The sequence below is a fragment of the Zosterops lateralis genome (assembly GCF_965231275.1).
Source record: "Zosterops lateralis genome assembly, chromosome: 3".
Taxonomy (NCBI): Eukaryota; Metazoa; Chordata; class Aves; order Passeriformes; family Zosteropidae; genus Zosterops; species Zosterops lateralis.
The window spans coordinates 40,074,001-40,091,004 of NC_139764.1; the positions used below are offsets into that span (position 1 = coordinate 40,074,001).

Here is a 17,004-nt window from a genome sequence, read left to right on the forward strand (position 1 = left end):
GTAAAAATACCATTTTCAAATTCTTTCATTTAGAAGCAGGAGCTGAAAAAGCTTTCCTGAGGTAGAGGGTGAGTGGAGCCTGGTTCTGACTGAGCTACCAGTAATCCTCTGAAAATATAAAAGAACCTCTCTGCACAGTGATCATAAAAACACAGAACTGTTTCATATTGGAGACCAGAATCATTTTCTTTAGACATCAAAGTCAGACAAGCATAATTTTCAGAAGTACATTAAATAGTATTTATTGAGTTTGCAATTTCAGGGGCAAAGCTATAATATCAGTCCCAGCCAATCCCACACTGTGGCATGTCACCCTCGTGTTCTTTCATCCACTCAACAAATGAACAATAACATGGAACATCATAAAGAGGGGGGTTGAAAAAACAACCCTATACTGTTTTGAAAAAAAGAAAGCAAACTAAAGTCCTGTTCTCATTCACAAATACACTTGCCTTCTTGATTAAGCATACTATGTTTTTATGGAAGAACAGACTCATCCTCCCGATGTCTGGGAGAAGGTATGGGATGGTTGATCTGAAATAAAGTAAAACTATGTAGAAAACAGAACTTTTCCATATGACCACTATAACAGCTAAGATGGTTAATACAGACTTCAGACTGCAAAGAATTCCTGACAAGAGGGAAGTACACTTTCTTCTTGGCAAGTCCTTGTGTCTGGACTGATTCTGTGGGTGCATATGGTTAAAAAACCACCAAGGGCCTGCTTGTATAATCTTACAACAGAGTTGTTTTCATTTTCACCATGGTGACCCTTCTGGATAATTAAAAAAGTCATCACATAATATACACAAAGATTCATATTTACAGAATAAATGGCAAAAGAGGGTATTAGATACAGAGACATTTATGTCCAAGCATTAACAAACGTGATCCCTTGTGTAGACTCAGGGATTATTCACAGCACCTTTAAGAAAGTCCTTTTCTCTGCACGAGTCCTCTAATTTTGCAAATGAGAGCCAGCAGGATGTCTCACTATAAGAAACAGATGCTTGCTCTCCCTTTAAACCATGGTCATGACCTTCAGAGAGGCAGGCTGGAACCTCCTTATCTTCTTCTTTAGTGCCTTTGAAGCTTTGATGCGACAGATTTTGGGCACTGGAGGAAGAGGCTTGGAAGAGGCCTGGACTGTCACAGATTGTCTGACTGAACCTTCAGGCCAAATCAGGTCACTTTCATCCCCCTCATCATAGTCAAGAGCAAGGCTGCTACTGTTACTGCTGCCATCGGAGTCACTTTCACTGGACTCGCTGTCCCCGAATCGGTTGGCTGTGAAATCGCTGACCTCCCCTTCGCTGGTTTCCGCGATGGTGGAGTGGAAGAGGGAAGAGCACTCTGCAGAGTACTCGGAGTGGTCTGACTCGCTCTTGGCATACTCCCCGTGGGGCTGGCCCTTGGGGCGAGCCCTCATGCTGACGGTGCGCAGCACGCCGGCTCTCCTCGCCGGCTGCCTTGGCGCTCCCAGCCCAAAGCTGTGGGACAGGCTGGCTGGGAGGGCCTTGGCAGAGATCTCCACTGTGGACTGCCACTTGCGCTGCTTCCTCCTGTTGGCTGTATCTGCACAAGCTGCTTCAAAGGAATACAGTGCATTGGCAGAGGCCCCGTAGAGCTCTGGCCTGGATGGCACAGTGGGGAGCCTGACCTGCACTGGGAACAGACTCGACTCTGAGCATGATCTGCCAGCCATGTCACCAGAATACGAAGGTCTCCGCACGAGGCTCTTCATCCCTTGTGGTCTTTGGAGCTGATTCCACTCAGCAGGCAGCTTGGTGGCCCCGTGAGATCCTCTCACCTTCTCCACGCAGAAGCCTTGCTTCCCAGGCCGGACGACTTTTTCGCTGTTCCTCCTCTTTATCTTCACTGCCTTTGTTTTGGAGCTGGCAAACTTTACCCGGACTTGATGGGATTCTGCAGGGACAAACTGAGCATGAACAAACTCAGCTCGTGCCACTCGTTCATGACCCCCAGCGTAAGCCAATTTGGCATTGCCACATCTTTTGATGGGCAGTTTTTTGGGTGGGACAGCTTTAGCATTCCAGGTGTCTGGGCTGGAGTCCTCTTGACACAGCTGTGAGTAGGACAAACTGCGCTCCACGCTGCTCTCTGTTGCTCCTGCCAGAGGAGAGCCCCTTGCTGCCAACTTGGCAGGATAACAACTATTCACAGCTGATGGCTCTGTGTCAGGCTGAGTGGATGACTGCTCTTCATTCATACAGCTCATGGTCTCCTGCTGCTTGGCACATCCCCCCTCTGGCACCTCTCTTGACAGCTTCCCTTCAGATTTGTTACTCTCCAGAGAACTCGTCTGTTTTTCCAGCTGGCTACTGCTGCTGTTAATTTTCACTCCACCAGTGCTGGGGGTTATAATGAGTCTCTGGTGCACTGCGGCTGGCTGGCTCTTCACTGAAACCCACTCACTGGCCTCAGCACGACTGCTCCCTTTGCATCTCGTCAGCTGCAGTAATTTATTGATGTAACCCCCTGGCTTGACATCAGTGGTTGGTCTAGTCTTAATCAAGCTGGGACCTGTCGGACTAGGCATAGGTTTGCTGGGAGGAGCTTGGAAGTCTGATTCTGGAGATGCTCCCACGAGGGAGAAAAGGGGACTTTGTAAAGCCACTGCATGGAGAGGGCTTGGGTAAGGATACACATCAATGCCATTCTTGGAGACCAAGTCGTTCTGAAATTTGGGGTCCATGCTGAGCAAGTGCATATCTCCATTAGGACACAGAGGCAACATGGATTTGGGATCCATTTCTTTCTGAAATCTAGCATCCGCTGGAATGAGTCTTTCCAAGTCACCTATATGGTGGATGAAAACAGGCAACCTAATTAAATCACAGACAATTACATTCAACCTGGTTCATGCTAGAAATGCTGTATCAGAGAGATGTGATAGCTTCTACTAAAACCAGTAGCATGGATAAAGAAGTAATTTCAGTCTTCCAAGGTCAATGAATTACTTTATAGCTTTTATCACCTAAGCGTAACAGAATTTAAAATACTTTTTAATGCTAATAATAAAACTCCTACCTTTGCAGGAAATTTAAACTGTGCTACTTGGATGAAAGTAAATATGTGCATATACAAAAAAGTTCTAAAATGTCACAGACCAGCAGGAACCCAACTAGACAACAACAAGGGACTATTTTTATTTCTTAGCAGAGAAGCCATAGAATAATGAACTGAAGAATCTTTATTTTCACAGAGGAAAAAAATCTAAGGCTAACTACTCAGGCAAATGGGAAGTGTATTCCCTGAAAATGATGTTTATAGACATCAATTCCTATCCCTTCTATTTTGTTCTACTGTCAAGGTGCTGTATTTTACTCTTGATTGCAGCACTCTCCTCCCAGAAGCATCTCTTGTGGACAGAGAGGAAAGGCTATTTTCTTGTGCAAAGAAAGGTGTTTCCACCCAGACATGTCATTCAATAGAGCATTATGGTGCTGTGTTACCTCTGGGTCCAAGAATACTGGAACCAGTTAGCTTGGATTTCTCTGTACTACAATGCAGAGTTCAGTGCCAACAAATCCTCAGCTAACCAACTTCCTGGGTGCTTCATGCTGCCATGAAATCAAACCACCACATTCAACCCCATCATTCACAAACTTTATGAATAGTCACATGATGACTATCTATCCCCTGTGACAGGAAGCTTTTAAAAGACCACAAAATTTTGGGGTGGTCTGCAGTGTCCTACCTATGCACAGATCTCCCACAGCGAAGGTTAGGATGACAACCTAACAACCTCATTTCATAATGAAAATGCTTTAGGAAATTGTTGGCAGTGTGTAATGCTGTGTTCTTCTGCAAATAAACAAGGAAGGAGTCAAAAGCATGCTGTGCTTACAGTGTCTCAGCAAGCCTTCCGCTCGCCACTGAAAGAAAAGGTCTGTACTTGCAATTTCCTCTAAGGAGAGGAAAAGAGAAATTTCTTCCCCTCTCCAAATGATGATTTTCTGAAGTAAAATCTTTTGCTTCACTTCTAGCAATGCGGTAAACTTTTTAAGAACTGTTTCTTCAAGACTATACCCACTACTACCCCACTACTTTTGTTTCTCACTGTGAAGGAAGTAAGAGGTTGTAGCCAGGAAGAAGGGCTGGAGGAGGTCTGCAGTCTCTCTCCCACAGTCTCTCTCTGCTCAGTCACTACCACTATCCCTTTTTGTGCTAGTCTATCTCTATATCAAAAAAACATAAAGCCTCTGCAGTCTCAGCAACATGTTTCAAGATAGGAAAGTTCCTGAGAAATCATAATGTCTGCAATCTGAACATGGAAGCCATGGATCATTAAGCTCATCTTCATCCCCAGCTTTTTACAAGCCTTGAGAAGACTTTGTTTTTAGGCTGTAATTATGACCATTCCTTCAGGTGTGTCTACACACCCAAGTAGAGAATAGGTGGTCTTTGTTTCTGTTCCAAGCAAGCCAGAGGTGAGTTAGCTCAGGTCAGGTAGCTGTGGGAATGATTCCACAGTGGCACAGTACTTGAAATAACATTCCCCATAGCTTCCCTGTTACTATAATGAAACCGCTACACATCTCGCTGGATCACTCTAAGAACCGCAGTAACACCAGATTGCTTTGAGGCCATGGAAGAACCCGTGATAAGAAGTGGTATGATGTCACTTTACAGATGATAAACAAGAGTTTTGGAGTATTAATAAACTTGTTCATTTTGTTGAAGGTGTGATGCAAATTCATGTCTGATTCACTTTTAGGCTCATTACTGCTTTCTAGGTAGTCAATTAAATTTTGGCATTTGTTGTCTCTAACTGTACATAATAAATTATGAAAAAGAGTTGTTGTATGAGCCAACATTTATTTGTGTAAATAGGGAATTTTGAGTTTACTTGAATTCTTTCATACATCCCTGCACTTTCACACAAGGTATTTCAAATACTGAAACTTTTCTGATTTCACATGCAGGTCATTTTTAAAAAAAGTATCTCAATAGTCTTTACAATTTTATCTCATACACTAGAGTGTTTTTCCATTTCATAGGTCCTCATATTTGTTATTGTTTCATATGCATTTTTTTAATTGATTCATTCTAATATTTGTTACTGTTTAAAAGCATTGGAGTATGGAGACAAGGGAAAGTTGGACAGTTAAACAGTTTGGCTCTGTGGTTTTGATCCACTATCAGTCTGTGCATTGAAAATGACAACTATATATTGACTATAGATGGCTAAACAAGGTCCTAAGAATAATAATCTGGAATCTGCCCTTTTCTTTAATCAAGTATCCCATTCTGCTATCAATTACCTGTGGAAACTGGCCTTGGTCTGGACCTGGCAGGAGTCCCAGACACATCTCTGCTAGCTGCAATCCGACATCCATCGCTGACATAGGTTCCCTGCTGCTGGAAGCTGGTGGTGTGCACAGTAGTTTCATCTGCAGACTTGGGTCGGTAATCAAACACACTGAGCCTGGCCTTAGGGTGTTGAGAGCTGGGTAAGAGACTGGTGTGGGAGGAGGAGATGGACTCACTGTACACAGAGGTGCACGAATTGGAGAGTGAGCAAGAACCACCATCACTCAGGTCATAGAATCCTGCAGAGTTAAAATAAACAGGGTATTTCATATTTACAGCAACTACACATGCTCTGTAGAAGAAAAGTGCAGAGAATAACATAAATCTTCCTTTGTTATGTGCCACAAGCCCAAATTTATGATCATTTATTAAGGTAACAATCAGCAGAGGTATACTCTAATTCAAACAACCTTTATTGGGCTTCTGCATATTTACTTAGGCCCTGAGCCAGCTTGGCACACACATGCCTGCTGAGTTCTGAGGGTGGGATGGGATGAAGTGCTGCACCATCATGCCCAGTTCTTCACTGAAGAATGTCTTTGGGGATTATGATGCAACTGGTGTAAGACAGGGACCTCTGACACCGTTGTAACTTGCACTAGGTGCGTACCAGCACAGATTGGATGAGTGGATTGGAGAGAGCAAAACTAGCCTGTAATCAGAGCTGTCAAGTCTGTGATAGCTGGAATGTCTAAGGGATGGAGACTATCTTCTCTCTCTGGGTATTGAGATAATTTCCAGTAATTGTGGAAGCAATAAAAAAGGCTTTGTATAAATTCAAGGTAGGAAATTTTATTATTCCTCTCTATAACAGAGAAGGAATATTTTCTTTTGAACTGCATGCATGTGCCCAAGTGCACAACTCCCGAACTTAAAAACACAACAGGAACTTGCACTTTTTATAAGCACTCTAAGTACCAGGCTGCAAATTCACATGCTGTATTAAAAAAAAAAAAAAAAAAAAAAAAAAAAAAAAATCAAAAAACCAACTCCTTGTCTCACTGAAGACTTGAGGCTTTGCAAAAATTCTGTTTAAAAGAACTACTTTCATTGTTTCTGACTAGATAACAGAAACCGGTTTTAACAGACATCCTAGCTATAAAAGTCTGCAGTACAGCTCTCTCTGTGAATCAGACCAGAAACCTGATACCCAGTATCTTTCTGTCCATGAGAGCTTTACTCAGTTGGGGTAGTTTTTCTCGGTGTCTTTTAATAGTGCTGTTTTGCTTCTACATAAATTCAGTTGACAGGAGCACTGCAATAATGATTTTCAAAGCCCTTGTGAGGTTCAGAACCCTTCCTGGATTCAAGCAGAGTGTTGATATTGATGTTGGTATCCACTTCTTTTAAGTACTCTAGCCATTTTACCAATGGTCATTCTACACTGCACAAGGTAATCAATAAGTAAATCTGCCTACATCTCCTTTCCATGTGTGGCTACAAGGTTTAAAAAAAAAAAAAAAAATTAAAAATCCAGAAAGAATACTGCTTGAGTGAGTGAGCGCTTTCCAACTGATTCAACTTTGCAGGAAAATTCCTAGCAGCTCTGTGAGCCCATTCTGTGCCAGATGACAATTATCCACCTCAGCCACGGGGCACCGTTTCTGACCAAATAACACAGAGAGTTTTGTTTAGCAGTCTACACTCTTCAGCTCTCCTAGCCCCACACTCCTGGGAATAAATAGCCAAGTGCACATTACCTGAGCTGGGCCGGCTGTCACTATCCAAGTATTCACTGGAGGTCTTACTGACGTCCAATTTCAGCTCACTTATTCGCTGGTCTAGTTGATCCAGGTGGCTCTTCAAGCCAACATCCTGTCTCCTCAAACGAGACTAAATCAAGGGAAGGAAATGAAGAATAATCACAGTTAGAATCTCAGCAGTGATGCATGAATCCAGGGCACCTGTGCCAACAAGATTCTATCCTCATGAAATGTTTTCTTTAGCTAAGGACTGTTGCAGTTGTCTCTCTGTAACAAGGCTGAGCTAATGTACAAGGACAAAACATTTTCTTAGTATATATTGGCTTCTGCCCACCTAAACATATTGTGAAAACTCACTCTGAAGGTACTTATTTCAACTTTTAGCTTTTTTGTTACAATCATGGCACAAACTGTACCTTTAAATAGGGCAAAAGTCTTTTAACTAATTAACATATTCTTATTGCACCGCACTTTGCCATGCACTGCTTCTGAGCAGAGGAGGAGATAAACATTATGGACTGTCTGCATGAACTCTTAAGATCTGCCAGATGAAAGGAAACCACTGTGGCTGAGGTATCTTATTGCCATATCAAGTACAGGCAGCATACCCACTCCAGTTAAACCCTTGGCTTTGATGACATGTCTTTATAGTTGAAAGGATAACATTGTAAGAACTGTGACATCTATTGTACTGCAAGTTTTCCTTGCTTGTCTTGGGACCAGTTATCTCCACACATTTCCTGGAAGAAGAAGGTGGCATTTGAGTATGGTGGGGAAATTACTACATTTAAAATAAATGATGTCTCAAGCTCATGAATAACTCTCTAGAAGCCAGCAACTAGATCTGTTGCCTACTGCAATCACTGTCCAGGCTGATCTGAAGTTACAGCTCCTGCAGTTGCTCCCCCAGTATTTATGCTGTCAGCTTGGCAAGGCAGATGGCCAGACGTGAGGTACCAGCCAAAGAACCACAGTTGGCTTCTGTCACAAACTTCTCACATGGCACCTGGCAAATTACCTAAAGCCTAGTCACTATTTAGGCAGCTTCTAATTATATCACACCTCACCATCCATCCTACAGTACTTTACAGAAAGGTGGTCTCTTGAAGTTGGTTGTAAAGTTGTGCTCAAAGCCCTCAAGGGGATAGGTTTCCACTCAGTAATGGTAAGAAAAACATTATTAAGATTCTCCTTTATGTGTACATTTCATATTTAAAGACACAAGTGGCAGTTCTAGAAGCATTTCTGACCTCAAATATATATACAAAAAAAAATCTAGGTCCTTTGAACCAATTAAAGTATCTTAAAAATTAAATGACACGCAGAAAATCAAGATCAGTATGGGCACAATTTTGCCTTCTTCCTTTTGTATTCAGCTTTTAACACTTGCATAGGTTTCTCCATAGCCATGAATACTAAAAGACAAGAAAGCTAAGATCCTAAGGTAACCAGTAAATTATTTGAAATTGTAAAAAAAAAAAAAAAAAAAAAAAGAAAAAAAAATACAGATGCCCTGAGTTTCACAAGAAAACTCTTGGGGCTGGTGATGCTGCTGAGAAGAAAAGAAAAAAAAAAGATATTTTTAGCATGCTTTTAAAGAGGACTGAAGGAACATATAAGACACAAGAAATAATGCCCCTTTTTGTTAGAGTCACACACCTAGAAATATTTAAACTCAAGAGACTCATTACTGCTTCCTAGGAAAATCCATAGTGATTTTCCCTCTTCCTGTTTCACATAAACAAAAAAGAAGGGAATAAATGGACAATAAAGGAGATTTTTCTATTCCATCTGAATGATGAATGCATGACCCCCTCAGTACTTCCTTATTTCGTGGTAAAAAAGCAAAACCATGCCATGCCTTCTTCAATCCCACCTACTCAGGAAATCACAAAGTTTTGTTTCCATGGCTGGAATTAATTGCTTAATGATTAATGTTTTGCCAGCAAATCCCTCAGTCTGTGGTTTCTGATTAATGACAGAGAGGCCACAAGGCTCTCAGGTATTCAAACATTATTTATTATACCTCCAGGTTCTGTCTGCGCTTTCACAGCATTTTAACCAACACACATGATTTACATCATCGTTTTTAACCCTTTTATGGTGCCTCACACCATTGGGTTTTCAAGTTTCCAGCCGCTGACCCAGCTTTGATCTTTCAGTTAACTACTTCTGCACTCTAAGAAGAGAGGCATTCCTCAAACCATTTGGATAAGAATGACTTTTCCGGTGTGTTTGTTACAAGTTGTTATTGCTCCAATACCCACGCTAGGCAGCACTCAAAACAGTAAACCTTAAACACACTCTTTCTCTATTCACAACATCAATTTTACATGTGACAAAACCTTGCAGGTAAAACCATCTGTTGGCTTTGGGCAATGCAGCTGTGAAGACTTCTGGTCCCCACAGTTTGGGACCAAACTTTCCCAATCAACATCTACTATCAATGGACTACAGTTTTGGGGAGGCAAACTGGGGACATCATCATACCAACTCATTTTTCTGAAGAACACTCTCTGAGAAGCAACTTCCTTTACATCAACACAAGTGGGCACCCCAAATCAAGCACGGCACCAAAACCCACTGGTCACCCTTGACTGTTCTCAACTATTAATCTCTTCAGTCAAAGAGGAGTTATTGACACTTCTTAATAGTAGATTAGCATCCTATAATTCTATTAATCTGACTTCATTCTGGAATGCACAAAATGGAGCATTCTCCTCTAGCTTTGCCCATTGAAAATTAGTCACCTATGGGTCTTTTTGTAACTGATGTTGCAAAGCAGCCAGTATCAAGGGAAAGTACTGTCATCTATCCCAGACACTTGTAACAGAGTAAGATAAATTCCTTCCAGAAGAACCTCTTTCTCTCAGCAGATAAAATTTTGGTATTAAAAAAAAAAAAAATCCCTAGTTTAAAAGATGTTTTTTTTCTATTTAAAATTATCTAAAGGGAGAAAAAAAAATCTGCATAAAATGCAGGGTACCAGGTGTTTTATTTTTTTTTTCTCTTCAGTGTAATGTGTCCCTCTCACATTTTTGTATCATCAAAAACCACCTGAAAGCTTGCAAAACAAAATCACCAGATTCTAATCAAATAAAATAAGGTTTATAAATGTCTTCTGAAGAAAGAGCTGAGAAAATACTGGATGTTGGAACCTTCAATATCCACCTACACTGACAGCAATCATAGATTTCTTTCTTTACATTAGCCTGAATTTGCATCTCTTCTTTTTCCTCTTTGTCACCATGATACAGTTTGGCTAAGTGAAGTTTAGCACTTTCAGGATCTCTGAAGTGGGTGGCATCACTTTACTCTACTCCTCTTCTGCTACAGAATTGACCCTGCCTTGCTGTAGTAATTTGCAGTTGCCAGAAAAGACCTTGGCCACCAAAAAGAGCCCCTAGTTAGGGGAAAAAAAGGGGATGACTGTATGACTGTTAGGGGCAGCAGACTGCCTACAGCACAGTGCCAGCAGGCCAGCTGGTCACTGTCTCTGGTAAATGCTGTTGGGGAAGAGACTGAGATTCTGGAATGGCATCCACACGACAGCATTTGATGGCTCTGATTTACTATTCCCACTAGTCAGACTCGAGTCCCTAAGGTTTCTGCCTCTGCTCTCCTGTTTCTCACCCTACCATTACAGGAGAAGCCTGGCTTGACTTTTTATCTGCCTTGTTTCCATTGCTAAGATGCCTTGAGCCCCTTTCAGCTGATACAGCTTTCTCATTTTATGCTGTGAGGACCAAACTTCTTATGAATTAAACTGTGACCATGCTAAAGCTCAGGGCTACAGTCCTCCTTGAAATCTGGAGCAAGGTGCACTGCAAGGCAAAGTTACATTTACACTGTTAATGAGTTTCTCAATCTGAAAGCTTGTAAGGCAGCAATCACATACTGTACTATCCACGGGCCAACAACAACAGCTGTTGAAGATGTATCACTCCTTGAGCAATGCTGTGCTTTGCATTTTCTCTTGTTTTCAGTTTTAACTTCATTTCCTGCAATCATGACCAGAACTTTCATGGGTTTTAAGTGCAATACACTGCTCATGAGTCACTGGGAAACTTTTCAGCCTGTAGTCACTGAGATCCTAGATCTGTGAACTACTTCTAAAAGGACTGTGAAAAGCCTGTTTTCAACTAGGCTTACTTTGCTGTTAAGGAGATTTGAGGTATGCACCTCTACTCAGATATACATCTGCAATTTGCAAGGGGAAAACCAATAAAAGGTACCAGGAGTACAGTACAGTCTGAAAAGCCTCCAGCAGCCATGGGTCAATCAGAAGAACTCTGTATTACTTCTTTAAGCATTCACACAACTGTATTTTTGCTGAAGAACCTGGCCCTGGATTTATGTAGTTCTGAGTCATTCTTCTCAAGCTTTATGAACACTTCCCTCCCAGGCATCCCAAGAGACATGTTTCCTATAATTGCACTGGCACCTACTGGCGAAATCCATCCCTCTCTAGAGGTGTGTGGTTTTATTCTTGAGTCCACTCAATTCCTGCATTTCTAAAGGGGAGCAATTAAAAGCCTTTTTTTTCCCTTCCATTTTAATAGCTAGTTTCTCCAACGTTCTTGGAAAGTCTTGTAAGGTACAAGTAAAGTCCTGATAAATGAATCTTCTATTTTAATATTTTATTTGAAAAATATTAAGACAAATGAGTAATTACAGCACAACAGCTGACATGAAAAAAAGTACTCACTATGATCAGAACTCATTATGTGATTCTGTTATCCCACAGGCCTCAAGCAGGCAATAAATGCCTTTTGTTTAATTAAAAAAAAAAAAAAAAAAAAAAAAAAAAAAAAAAAAAAAAAGAGCCAATACTTAAGATTATCAATGACGGGTAATCAAGTGGCTGGCTGTCGACTTGTCTTGTATTTTCTTAATTTAATCAAGATATGCTCGCTGCTGTGGTGGTGGCCAGGTTTCCCTGAAGGTTAAAGCCCATTTTATCCCGAGATGCTGCAAATACCCGCGCTGTTCTCACACCTGACGGATAACTGATGGCCGAGATCTGCACCAGCACACGAGGGAAAGGATTCTGAATTAAGCCCGAGTTTACTGAAGTGTGTAATTGCCTATACCAGAGATTAAAGCCCTTTACCCTTTGATTATTGTCTCACCTCGTTTCACCTACAATTCACAATTGTTTTTTAGTTTAAAAAAAAAAAAATAATAAAAAAAAAACCAACCCAAAACCCTGTGTAAGTGACCAGTGTAGCACTTCATTCTTCCCTTTTGATCAGGCAGTCTGTGGAAAGAACAAAGTGCTGCGGTCCCAGGGAGCGTTTCCCGGCAGGTCCCTCCCAGGGGAGCTCAGGGCACACACCGGTGCGCGCTCCCGGGCGGGGGCGTGGGGCTGTGCGCGCACACCCCCCAAACCCCCGAGCGCTTATGCAGGTGCATCTCACCCCGCGCGTCCCTTCACCTCCCCTGCAAACGGCTGCGGCCACTGCGAGCCCAGCGCTGCATTAGTGAAGTTAATGCTCGCCCGCTCCTCGGCTCCGATGGATGAGCGAGCGGTGCCGGGTTCACAACTTCTCTCCGGCCCTGCCCGCCCGGCCCGGCCCCGCCCGTGACAGCGGCTGCCGTGGGGCTGCCCCAGTGCCCCCGGCCCGGCCGCCCGCCCCTGCCCGCCGGGGAGCCGAGATCGGCGGGGCGGGAGCAGCGCAGGGGCCGCGGCTGCAGCGCCCTGTCTGCCCTCAGTGCCCGCCCTCAGTGGCGGTGTCTGACAGCCCCGGGGCCCCGGGCCGCCCGCCCTCAGTGCCGGCCCTCAGCGCCGGTGTCTGACAGCCCCGGGGCGCCCCGGCCGGGCTCACGGGGGCAGCGGGCCGTCCCGCGCTGTGCCGTGCCGTCCCTTACCAGCTGCTCCTTCAGGGCGGAGAGCGTGGCCTCCAGACGGTGCTCCTTGCCGTGCGCGGACAGCGGCTGCTGCGGCATGGCCAGGGCGGCCCGCACCAGCTCCTGCTGCTTCTCCCGAAGCACCTGGAGCTCCTGGAGGCCGGCGAGGGCCGCCTGCAGCCTCTCGCCCACCCGGCCCCGGTCCCAGCCGCCCGGCCTTGGGGCGCTCAGCAGCATGGTCAGCGCCGGGCCCTCACACCGGCCATGGCAGGGGGGCCGCTCCCGCCCCGGGCCGTGCCTGCGCCGCTCCGCCGCTGCCGCCGGAGCGAGTGAAGCGGAGCGGTAGCGGCTCCTGCAGTTTTGGAGGAGAGGTGGGGACGGGGGAGGGAGAGAGGGAGGGCGGGAGCGAAGGGAAGAGGCTGCGGCTCCAGGCGGTGCCGGGGCCACCTCTCGGGGGGATGCGCGGGGAGAGAGAGGAGCCGGTACCCGGCGCTCCCTCCGCCCCGCGCGGGGGCGGCCCCTGCTCCTGCCCCTGCCCTGCCCCTGCCCTGCCCGGGGGCTGCCCTCGCCCCGGCCCCCGCCCCGGCAGCCGAGAGGGAGGGGGTGCCCGCCCTCTCCCGGCAGAGACAAGGGCTGCCCAAGTGACACGGAGCGCCGCGGCGAGAGCGCCCGTTCCGGCCGGGAGCGAGCCCCGGGGATGCTGCGGAGATCGGAGCCGAGGCGAGCAGCCTGCTGCTGCTGCCGCCGAGTGCAAAGTAAAGTGATGCGAGGATACGGTGCGAAGAGCGCTGGCGGATATAGCAACGCTTCCCTGGCAAGAACGAGGCGCCTGTGACTCTATCCCTGCTCCTCCTGGCTGGTGGCGCCTCCTGCCAGGCACAGGCACAGCACTGGCACTCCTCATCTTGCTCTCCAGAAGATCTCTCCCTGTCTTGTACGGAATTGTTGATTCTCACTTTGGAAGCAGGGCAGAGTCCTGTCTTGTGAGGTCAAGGTGTAGTTCATCCCCTCCTGAAGTCATTTGAAGGGCTCTGGATGGGACATGAAAACACAGTTGGCCATGGAAATTCAAGACTGTGGTGCTGTTGCTACCAAAAAAAATGCCAGCGTTTAAAGCTCCCATTTAAGGACAGAGCTGCAGCTGCAGCTTCTTCGGAGGTAGCTGGTTAGCAGGCAGCAAAGCCAGAATGCATAATCTGTTGTGATGCAGCAGGGGGCAAGAAGCCCTGATAGCAAGAGTCTGATGAACACAGTAAGAGACTATGCTAACAGGAGACAATTTTTCTGCTACCTACACAGAAGTAGGAAGCATCTACATATGCCAAGATCACTGTGTGCCACACTCTTGATTGACGTAATGTCAGAAAAGGTGTATTATTGTCCATGAAGCAGAGATCACATGCAAAGCCCATCTGTCTGTGGTTATCCTCTCTTCAATCTGTGGCATATCTTTAAAAGCTAGCACACACTAATTTGAATGCTACTTGTTTTTGTGCTGGGATGGGTGTTAGAGCAACTGGTTCCCACTCACCCATCATCTGTTTGTCAAGTAGTCTCCTCTCAGCACCTTGTGGGTGGCTGTGTCCACCACTGAGACTGCAGCCAGCTTATCTTTTCCTGTACCCGTCTCTAGCTTTAGGAGTGTTAGAAGTACTAGAGCAATGCCAAATCCACCTCCTGCTGGGGGCAGAGGGGAAAATTACTCATGTGTTTGTTCACAGTCCTGTGCAACACATTTGATAGTCTCAGTAAGACCCAAGCCTTGCTTTCATTGTATCACTTTCAATGGTTTTCCTGTAGCTTGAAAATTTGAGAACAATATTTACCTTGCAAAGTTGAGCTGTGTCAGAAGGGGTCCCAAGAGGTTCCTACTCTGGCAAACTGTGTAGGAATATTCACAAATGTCTCCAACTGCAGATGAAACAAGAATGAGTGGTGGTCATACACTGCTTAGTTAAAGTGTGTGTATGACAGGACCTTAGTCATGTTTCTTGTTCTTGTTGTTGTTTTGGTGGTTTGTTTTTTTTTTTTTTTCTTTAATGGATACCTTTGCTTTTTTTCCTTACCCATTCATCTAATGGTGCTCCCCTGTGCAGAACAACGCCACAGTGCCACGATGAGTGAACTATTCATCTACAAAGTGGAAAGAAAACGGAGAACAACACTGAGATGCTCTTGAAGGTGCTGACAAAAGACATCATGAAATTCTGCCACCTCTTAGGTGGAGGGGGGCAAAGAACTAAACAACCATCATTGTGTGGCATGTGGCAAGAATCTTGCAAAATGTCATTGCAGGTATGAGGAGTGAAGCATTTTTGTAAATCACTTGGCTTGGCACTTGTTAAAACAGACACACAGCACGGTTCCTTATTTTATTCAAACCATGTTCTGACATGACCAAAAACGAGTCACCAACACAACTACCATTTAGTATATACTTGCTAGGAGAACTAGATATTATAAGGTTATAAATTTTTCTTTTTTTTCCTTCTTTCCCTTGCAAGGAACTGTTATTCCTTGCTCTTTGTTCTTCCTCTTCTTTCATCTTTTTATCTTTTCATATACTAAATCCCAAATGGGCTATATCACAGCAGTATCTTTATTCTAATCAGCTTCCTTATTTTCCCCTCTGTTATACTGATTACTTTCTTCCATAGAACCCTTATGATTTCACTTAATCTTTTCAGAATACTCAACAAATACCTTGTGTTATCTGATTTCTGGGGTAAAGAATAAAAGATATGAATTGCCCTCAGATTTAAAACCATGGGATTATGTGGGGGAAGGGTAGTGGTAAAACTGAAAGCTTCATAGCAGGGACTATTTCTGCTATTTTTAATTACTTACAGAGTTGAATGTTTAATATTGATACTCTATAAAGTTTCACTAGACTTTAAGAATTACTTGAAAAAAGTTAGCAGTCTATAGGTAACATCTTTTCTTGCTGCCTAGCTTTAGCACACTAAATTCAAATGCTTATGTGTTGCTTGCACTTTTCAGGAACCAAAAGGTTTGACTTTTCATTTACATCACTTTAATTCCATTAATTTCAGAAACATTACTCTTGATTGATGTAAGACTTGGAATAAAGTTTCTGTTTTCCACCTACAGATCCTGAGGTAAAGAAATTCAATGAAAAAAGTTGTAGTGAAGGAACGATATGGTTACAAAATCAGACACCAAAACAGTAGGAAATAAAGCAATTTGTCTACATAACCTCGTTTAAGTTCTGATTTGTATTATAATACTACACAGTGTTCCATGGGTCCATTCCTCAGTAAGTGTATAGAATGAAAGATACTACTCAATGTTCTCTGTCCTTATGCTCCAACCTATGCCTTATTTACTGCAGATCATTTAAGCTGTGCTTTGCAAATAGAATTTTTTGTGGTTTAAAACTATACTTATCATTCTGGCTATTAAGTGCCTTACAGTATGAATGAATGAATGAATGAATGGTGTCTTTACAACATCCCAAAAGGTATAAAGCTGCTTTTGTTTAATAAGGGAAGACCTGAGGCACTGAGTTTCATTACAGAAATGCTCGTTCATTTTGTGTGCCCACTGGAGATGCCTTCAGCCTTCTTTTTAAGCATACTTAGTGTTATACAGTTAACATATATCCATCTTCTTGTTCCAAACAGAGCTCCCTTTAACTTCTTTTCCAGTTCTGAGCACTCAGCACTTTGGTAAATTGAATACTGGGCATTCTAATTTGAATCCCTAGAAAAATGAGAAATACAATTAGTACACCTCATATGGAAATAGCTCGGGGTGTGCCTGCACCTGTGGTAGAGATATGCCCTCAGAGCCTCATAAACTACTAGAAAGGAGGCAGGTGTTATTTACCCTCTTTGGCAGATGGAGATGTACAAAGAGGTTAACCCTTGTGCACAGGATCAAACGGGAAATCTATGGTAGGAATTGAAATTGAAGCCAGATAATTCATGTGACCACAGACATTACTTTACTCCCTGTTTTGTGGATGCATATTAGCCAGTTTGTGTGGGACTAATGTTAGAGAAAGGACAATATTTATTGATCTCCAGATGTGTTTAAAAGAAAAGCAATTAAATGTTTGCTTTGGATGAAGTCCAAAGTACACAAAATACTT

General features: G+C 43.8%; 1 protein-coding gene across 1 annotated transcript; it reads right to left on the minus strand.

The window, feature by feature from the left end:
- Window positions 1-234: 234 nt before the first annotated feature.
- DACT2 (dishevelled binding antagonist of beta catenin 2) lies at window positions 235-13,127 on the minus strand (the record flags this gene model as incomplete). The annotated part of the gene is made up of 4 exons (XM_083857838.1): window positions 235-2,820; window positions 5,289-5,576; window positions 7,038-7,170; window positions 12,912-13,127. The coding sequence occupies 4 exons, from the start codon at window positions 13,125-13,127 to the stop codon at window positions 1,022-1,024; spliced, it is 2,436 nt and encodes an 811-aa protein (XP_083713964.1). The 3' UTR covers window positions 235-1,021.
- Window positions 13,128-17,004: the final 3,877 nt, after the last annotated feature.